Source organism: Andrographis paniculata, unplaced genomic scaffold (genome assembly GCF_009805555.1).
Source record: "Andrographis paniculata isolate CXL003 unplaced genomic scaffold, ASM980555v1 Contig32END, whole genome shotgun sequence".
In the NCBI taxonomy this organism is placed as follows: Eukaryota; Viridiplantae; Streptophyta; class Magnoliopsida; order Lamiales; family Acanthaceae; genus Andrographis; species Andrographis paniculata.
In genome coordinates, this window is record NW_026137565.1 from 5,315,626 (window position 1) to 5,324,643 (window position 9,018).

General features: G+C 36.8%; 2 protein-coding genes across 2 annotated transcripts; one reads left to right on the forward strand and one right to left on the reverse strand.

The window, feature by feature from the left end:
• The first annotated feature begins 1,445 nt into the window (after nucleotides 1-1,445).
• On the forward strand, nucleotides 1,446-4,056 carry LOC127248011 (GDP-L-galactose phosphorylase 2-like). Its single transcript, XM_051270135.1, has 6 exons — nucleotides 1,446-2,040; nucleotides 2,141-2,262; nucleotides 2,365-2,424; nucleotides 2,544-2,786; nucleotides 2,860-3,294; nucleotides 3,384-4,056. Exons 1-6 carry the CDS (start codon nucleotides 1,917-1,919, stop codon nucleotides 3,723-3,725), a joined length of 1,326 nt encoding a protein of 441 aa, XP_051126092.1. The 5' UTR covers nucleotides 1,446-1,916; the 3' UTR covers nucleotides 3,726-4,056.
• A 1,751-nt stretch (nucleotides 4,057-5,807) lies between these two features.
• Nucleotides 5,808-8,676, reverse strand: LOC127247145 (endoglucanase 11-like). Its single transcript, XM_051268879.1, has 5 exons — nucleotides 8,390-8,676; nucleotides 8,037-8,249; nucleotides 7,576-7,776; nucleotides 6,778-7,032; nucleotides 5,808-6,689 (listed from the first exon to the last, which is right to left on the reverse strand). The coding sequence occupies exons 1-5, from the start codon at nucleotides 8,630-8,632 to the stop codon at nucleotides 6,027-6,029; spliced, it is 1,575 nt and encodes a 524-aa protein (XP_051124836.1). The 5' UTR covers nucleotides 8,633-8,676; the 3' UTR covers nucleotides 5,808-6,026.
• Nucleotides 8,677-9,018: the final 342 nt, after the last annotated feature.

Genomic DNA, 9,018 nt, shown 5'->3' on the forward strand with positions numbered 1-9,018 from the left:
AGTTAAATTAATATATTACAAATATATGATATGATAAATTAATATAATGTTATTTTATCTTTGAAAGTAATGTAAAAAAGTAAAAATAAAAATATTTTAATATTTTGTTGAGAATTATCTTTTTTTAAAAACTGAAATGAAATTTTTTGATTTGTACATACTAAAATGATAAACGAGAAGCTTATTGGTAGACAAAAAGAATGTAAAATATTATTTAAATTAAATTTTAAATAAAATTAAAATCAAACAAATCTATAATATGTTTGATATATTGTAATTTTAATATTTTTTTGTAAAATATAATTTACAAACAAATATGTTTTGATATAATTGGAAAACTAAGGTTGATATTTAATTCCTTATTTACAGTATGTTATATTTTTTTTATGAAAGAATATTACATTCTCCAAAACTTTTATAAGCATTAATGTGGATATAAGAATTTAATCAACTATAATAATAAATAATTAAAATATATATTGGTAACAATATTTATTGTATAATAAAAAATAATTTTAAATTAAAATTAAGACAAATTATAAGGCTGAAATTAAAATATACAATCATATTTTAAAAATATATATATTATATGATAAACGAAAATACAAAAAATATACTTTCTCCGTCTCCTATTTATTTATCCATTTACTTTTTGTATAAAATTTTAGAAATATTAGTATTATTAATATATTATAAATGAGAAGAGAATGGTGAGCAACTACTTATTATTAAATTTGAAAATTAAATTTTACCTTCAGTTTGTATTATATTCCTTCTTAATATCCAATTTAATTTTAAAATTAAATTTAAACTATAATCATATATATATATTTTTATATATCTTCTTTCTAACTATGTCTCATCTCATCTTTTTAAATTCAATCGTTCTCTACTTTACATTGTCTCACTGCACTACCTATTCACAGCAAATCCATCTCACATTCTCTCTTTCACTCTACCTCAGTTATTTTCGCTTTTTGAACTTCTGGATAGTCCGTCTTTTTTTTCTTTTTTTTTTTTTTCTCAAATCAATACGGTCCAAACCGTCATGTTCAACTTTTTATCTAATCCACGTCAATCAATGATATTATTTTAAAAATATATTTTCATCACGTGTTTAAGGTCTATAATTTATATTTATTCAGAGCCCAAAAAAGTTTGAAATAGCTCAAATCAAAATAAAAAAATAGATAAATTATTAAGAAACATGAATAATTATATTTATAGGAGGGAAGAAATACTATATTATTCCCTTACTATAGTAAAAAGATAAATTTATTTTTTAATAAACATAGTACTATTTTTGTATATACTCCATATTATATAAAAATCTGTATTAAAAAATTATTTTCCGATAACAGAAAAATATATTTATAAAAATACTACTTAAACTTTTATCCGTGGCGAAAAAAAGATAAAAATAGCGAAACGTGAGATGTACTAATTTATCTGTGGAAGGGAAGGCGAATCTGCCAACTACTCGTAGCCATTATTCTTCTTCTTCTCTCGGCTTTCGGCAATCCCCATAAATCGCCTTTCCACCCTCTTGATCCTCTACGTTTCCGGCGCCGCTCAGATGTTATTCTCCGTCGCCGGTAGCGCTGGATTCTAAGGTGTCCATCATCACGGCAATTCCAAGAGCGAATCGCCCGTTTGCACACGTCCGGTCTGTACGACGCTGGGGTTGTGCTAGCGGGACAAAGCCTTCGCCGCACGGTGGACGCGGCGCTTTGCCGTCTGAAGGCGGAAGTCCCTCCGACCTCCTTTTCCTCGCCGGCGGCGGTTTCTTCATCTAATTGCTTCCGGTGTTTTTTGAAATTTTCATCGATTGTTTTAGGATTGTTCTGTTAAATCAATTTTTCGATCACAAAATTCTTTCGGAAAAATCCACCGTATTGCATTGAAGGCGTTTAGAGATGATGCTGCGGATTAAGAGAGTCCCTACGGTTGTTTCGAATTACCAAAAGGAAGATGCGGAGGAAGGCGCTGGCCATGCAGCCGGCTGCGGCCGCAATTGCCTCAGAAACTGCTGCTTGCCTGGTAAATCGATTGTTGATTTTTCGCTAGGGTTTGTTTTAATCTTCGTTTGCTTTATCCAATTTTGATGTGTTAGCCTCCTGCAATTTTGTTGGATTATTAGGGGCAAAATTACCTCTGTATGCTTTTGAAAAGGACAACAAATCAATTCGTGAAAAGGAACCAGATCTCACAGAGAACGAAGATTCTCCAATTGATTTCTTAAACTCCTTAATCCTCGGGGAGGTATGATAATGATTTGTTCGAATTAATCGACATCCGGATTGATTCCTTCTTTCATATGGAGATTGCTTGGTTGTCTGAGATCGTTTTTATTGATGTTGATAGTGGGAGAATCGTGCACAGAGAGGACTCTTCCGCTACGATGTCTCTTCCTGCGAGACCAGAGTTCGTCTTCTAATCTCCTCTGGTTTTTCTGTCCTCATTGTCATGGAAGTTTTCCCAAATTGAATATGTGAAGTAGACATTTGTGTTGCTTGTCTGTTTGTGATCGATTTTTGCCATAGGTTATTCCTGGAAGCCATGGATTTATAGCACAACTGAACGAGGGCCGACATCTGAAGAAGAGGCCGACTGAGTTTCGCATCGACAAGGTCTTGCAGCCCTTCGATGAAACCAAGTTTAACTTTACAAAAGTTGGGCAAGAAGAGCTCCTCTTTCAATTCTCAGCCAGCGAAGAAGGCGGTGCCTACTTTGTTGCCAATGCTCCCATTGATGTCGATAATTCACCCAATGTTGTCGCCATCAATGTATGTAATCTCACTCTAAAATTTTCAATTTCTCAATCCTTGCAGGCTTAAAACTTCCAGTTTAATTTTGCAGGTTAGTCCAATCGAGTATGGCCATGTGCTGCTAATCCCACGAGTTCTCGACTGCTTGCCACAGAGGATCGACCATGGAAGCTTCTTACTTGCTCTGCACATGGCCGTAGAATCCGGAGATCCCTACTTCCGGATGGGGTACAATAGCTTAGGTGCATTTGCAACGATCAATCATCTCCACTTCCAGGCCTACTACTTAGCAATGCCGTTCCCAATCGAGCGCGCATCATCAAAGAAGATAACCACAACAACCAGGGGAGTGAAAATATCCGACGTTCTAAATTACCCCGTAAGATCCCTAGTCTTCGAAGGCGGGAATTCTCTGGAAGATCTTTCCAATGTCGTCGCAGACACATGTATATGCTTGCAAGAGAACAACATTCCCTTCAACGTACTCATCGCTGATTCCGGGAAGAGAATCTTCCTCTTTCCTCAGGTTAAACATCTTCTTCTATATCCAAATCATGTTTCTTTATTCTTAACAATGCCTAAACCATCGATGCTGTCTTGATTCGAATGAAACAGTGTTATTCGGAAAAGCAGGCTATGGGAGAGGTCAGCCCCGAGCTGCTAGAAACTCAAGTGAATCCGGCTGTGTGGGAGATCAGCGGACATATGGTTCTGAAAAGAAAAGTCGACTATGAAGCAGCGTCCGAGGAAAAAGCCGTGAGGCTCCTGGTGGAAGTGTCCCTATCCGAGGAGAGGTTCGAAGAAGTTAAAGAGCTCATATTCGAAAACATAAATGTTCCTTGCAACAGCGAGGATTGCGTTACTGCCATTGCTGAGGATTCCTCGACTGCAGCCGATGAGACTCAGGAAGATGCGGACAGCCTTAAAAACTCCCATCCCGCCATGGTGCCAGTCTAAGCACTATAGTTAGCGGTCTCTCGTGTGGTTAGTCTCCGATTTATTAATAAATGTACAGGCTTTCTTCGTTAGTTATTTGTGTGGCTGCTGTCTGTCGGGACAGCTCGCTTGCGCTTCCTTTGTCTGCCGGAGTTTGTTAGTTGTCGTCTTCGTGTTCGTCGTCGTGGTGTTATTTCGGACTGTTTGATATGCAGTTGGCTCTCAAATATGCAGAGGGTAATGATCTTGCTTTTCGATCGTTTTTTCATTTTGTCATCTTGGCTGCATTATAATTGTTTGTTTGAATTAGGACCACATTCTATCTTGTAAAGTGAAATTGGGACTTGTCGGATATTCGATTTAAAGATGACTTTTTTCTGTTTTTTTTTTGGTCTGAGAATGAGAATATGGTGAAGAATCTAAAATACGATTCTCATGGAGAATATTCTTCTTCTATAGATTCATATGCATTCATAGGGAAAACCAAACAACATAATAATTTTTTCTTTTGGTTTGTAATTTTTTTTAAAGTGAAAATGTTATTATGTTTTTTATTTATTCGAATTCTTAATTTTACTATAAAAATATCAAAATTCTTTTCATAACAAAGTTTAGTATTTAATAGCTATTCCACCTAAAAATATTAAAAAAAAAAAAAACAAAAACAAATATTTGAGTTTGAATTTGAATTTAAATAATATTTTGTTATGATATTTTATATAAAATAATAATATATTTTTAATGATAACTATTGGTAAAATATCTAATTTGAAATAAAAACAGAAAGACAAAATCAAATAGCTATTGTAATCTAATATGGAATGAACGAGAAATACATTCCATGATTTAAATTACAACACAATTCACTCGCCAGTATATAGATAAATATTGTTTTATGATATGGAACTCGCATCTGCTACCGGAAAGTGAGCATTAGTAATCTCCATTAGTAATCCCGACAAGCATATCACACTCGATATTGTTGATAATATGTAGATATTAATTTTATATCTTCTGAATATTTGGAAATTTAGCTATAAATATCTTACATTTATTATATTAATTGGAGTAAGTAATTATTCTTCACACGCGATTTTTTATTGTTGATCACTAAGGCTCAGTAATAATAATTTTTTTAAAAAAAAAATCATATTAAATATTTGTTCACTTACAAAATATTAAATTAAAGTAAATAACATTAACACGCATGGGCATTATGGCACCAACTGATTATTACTTCCTTTGTTCTACATTTTATTTTCATATCTATTGCTATTTTAATTCTGTCTTATATTTTCATGTTTTATATCTTTTTCTAAAAAAATTATATAATTGCATATTTTAATTAAATTTTATATTAACAATTTTATAAGTTTTTTTAATTTTAATTAAGCTATTTAATTATTTGAATGGTATATTATAGTTGTTTTTATTAATATATATTATATTATTATATATTAGTTATCTCACTTGTAAAATATTCGTATCTATAATATGGCAGGAGATGGGCTGGGGTTGAGCTCGTTACTTCGTTTGGTGTGTGTATAATATGTTTATGTGTGGTCATCTCATTTATCTATCCATCATGTCATTTATTTAATTTATATATATATATATATGCTCTCTATCTATAAATAATAATAATAATAATAATAATAATAATAATAATAATAATGGAAACCTAATTCTGATATGATAAGTGCGCAATGAATACCACCGACCCCTCTATCTATGCTTTTGGTGGCCATGTGTTTTTGTCCATACTTAATTTGCATATCTAATCCCTCCCTACTCCCTAGTCCCTATATATATACATACTCCTATATTTCTAGGAGGCCCTTCTTTTTTCGTGTAATTTCTGTCGGCGACCATAATATGTGTGTGTGAGTAATAATAATAATCTATCTATACAATACAATACAATACAATGAAATACATTTGTAGCAATGTTAGCCCAGAAAGCTACTCTAAGCTAAGGCTGGTAAATAATCCAACATATATATATATATATGTTGAATTAATTGTTGCACCATGTTTCTATCTACTCAATTCACCTAAAAAATTAAAAAAAAAATAAAATACACACAGACACACATTGCAATTCAATTTCTTCACCATCAAAATGTGCTTTCATTTCTTCCATATATATATATATGCAAAATAAATACATTTGCATGCCCTTTGGCCATATCATATGCTCTATACAACAAACACACAAAAACAATGACCTAATTAAATAACAAAAATAATCCCCCAAAACATATAGTATAATAAAATAATGGCTGTATACAAATGCGTATATATATTATATAATAATTATTATTATAGGGAAGAAATAAATGGGCGAGTGGCAGCAGAATCAAGAGTATTCAATTTGGCAAAAACTCCGACCAACGGCGCCGTATTGTAAGTGCAAGCCTCAGTCTGCACAAAATTCCCCCTCGTATCCTCGAACCGGTCCTCGCTGTCCGGACCGCCCACCAGCGACCCGACCAGCACATTCGGGTTCGGGTCGGGCCGCCCGAACCAGTGGTCATACCCCTGCGTGCACCCGACGAACACCTTGCTGTCCCTGTACGCCTCCGTCGACGCCCCCCTATGGTGCACCCTCCTCGGATAATCCGACCCGTACCCGACCAGGTAGCTCAGCCCCATCGGGTTCGACCCGAGAATGTAAGCCGCCTGCGACCGGACCAGCCCCATGATCTCCTCCGGACCGGCCGATCCCCGCGGGCAGTCCACCGCCGACCAGCCGGTTCGGTAGAGGTGGTCCGAATACACCGTCAGCAGGAACGCCGCCGTCGACACGTACTGCATGTTGTTCCATTGGCGCGTGTACAGCAGCCCGCCGCGCGTGCGCTGCACGTTGCTGGAATTGGCGGCGCCGCCGTTCAGGTTCAGACAGGCACAGACGTAGTACTCCCCTTTCGACCCGTACTGCTCCAGGATCCGCTTCTGATGTCGGGTCAGCCCGGCCGTCGGCAGCTGATGTATGAGAATCGGACAAGACAAAGATTATTCAAATTAAAAAAAAGTAAAGAATTATTAATAAATTATTATTATTGTTTATTACCATGGATGCAATAATTTGGAGGCCAGCATATTTAACATCCCAGCTGAATTCAGAGATGGGCCAGGTGATCCCACCAAAGGACATGGCGTTATCAATGGCGTAATTTAGGTATCTCTGGTTGTCGGTGGCTTTGTAGAGCCACAGTGCTGCCCAAAGGAGTTCGTCGTAATATCCACTCACCGACGTGTAATAACCCTTCGCCCCTTCTATGCTCTCGTCGTATTTACCTCTGAATTTGTCCCCAAATTCGAATAGCTGCCACGTGTGCACCCACAATCATGTTAATTACTACTACTATACTAGTCAATAACACACACACACACATATATATATATATATAATGGGCATTATTATTTTTATTATTATGGACAATCAAATGCATGTGGGTATGGACCATGTAAGAATACAGCAGCATTTAGATTTTTTCACAATGTGACATGTATATATGAATGAGCATGAACTCTGCTAGATATTTATTTATTATAGTTGAAGCTACCACTTTTGTTCTTGCGAAAATGGGTAATGGGAATTTTGGTTGTGGGGGTGAAAAAATTATTTTTATTTTATGTGGAAAATTAAATGCTAAATGTTAAAATAGCGAAAACTGTTTGTTGCCTTTGTTTGTTTTGGTGTTTTTTTGTAGTATTATTTTAAGGCGTAGATAATCTAGTTCAACTATTTGTCGGTGTGCCCTAACGAACCTTAATTATTATTTAGGACGGATTAGCGACGTGAAATGTCTAATTTGCCCCTATGAAGTCATAATAACAACCTTAATTAATTAACTAACTAACTTACCTGTTGCGCATGGTCCAAGAGAAGGTGGGAATAATGTGGGTTTGTTTTACTAAACACGATCGCCGCCGCGGCCATGGCCGCCGCCGTCTCCGCCGCCACTTCGGTGCCGGGATTCTTCTCGTCCACCTTGTAAGCACGGCGGGACGTCGTCATATCCTCCGGCCGCTGCCAGCACAGGTGGTCGGTGTCGCCGTCGCCCACCTGAATATTAATTATAAATTATTTTAATTTTAATTTATTCCTTTCAAAGACATTTTTTCTGCTGTCGAAAACGGACAATAATAATGAACAAGAATTCACGATTTAAAATTTGGGGCCCACCGCAGTCAAGATTCAAAAACTCATTTCAATTTCTCCGGCGTGATTGCGGGATTAAAGCAAAATTCATTTTTTACTAATTAATTAATTCAATCGAAAAAAAAAAAGAAAAAGGGATAATGAATCAATTCGGGTCGTGTGACCTGAGCCCAGAGGACATGAGGATGCGTATGAGCTTTAATGAAATAATCGGTGCCCCATTTGATAGCTTCCATGGCGTGCCGGAGCTCGCCGGCGGCGGCGATTTCTTGCCGGAATTCTATCACCCCCCACGACAACATTGTAACGGTAAACGCCATCGGCAGCCCGAACTTGACGTTATCGCCGGCGTCATAATATCCTCCCACCAAATCCACCTTCAAAATTAAAATCAATCAACGTCGTCGCCATAAAATCCCCAAAATTTTCAACAAACTCAAAATTCAAATTCAAGAACCAATAATGACGTCAAGACAAAAACAAAAACAAAAACGACGTCGTCGTCGGTCGCACCCACCCCTTGTTCGAGCCCGTCGGTGAGGCCGGAATGGTGGCGCCACGTCACCCTCTGGTTGTACGGAAGCCGGCCGGACCGCTGGGCTTCGAAATACAGAAGGCTTTTGGACAAGGCGTCGGCGTAATCGAAGGGCTGCGGGGAAGCCGGCGGCGGGAAGAGGGAAATTGCGGCGAGCACTACGAGGAGGAAATGCCGGGTAATATTCCGGCGGCCGGTGAATCTGATGACCGATATTTCCTCCATAGTTTCAGGGCCGCCCCTCCTCCGATCCCTTCAAAATTTCTCTTTCTTTTTCATGTAAAAGTGATGATGATGATGGTGAATGTCCCGCTTTATATAGGCCTGCCTCCCTGCCTGCCTGCCAGCCACGTGACCTTTTTTTATTTCTTCAATTTTTTTTTTTTTTTTTGCTATTTAGAAATTGATTAATTGATTTGCATGAAATTGCAATTATTATCATTTATCACCCATCAAATTGTTACCAAGTTTTTATTTTTGATTAAAGCTGTGCCAATCGTGGATTTGTTCATTGCGTGTTTGTGTTTTGATTTTTTCACGTGCGTAAAAGTGAATGTGAAGTTGGAACAGAGCTTCCCTGTAAAAGGGAAATTCGAGCATATTACCATATG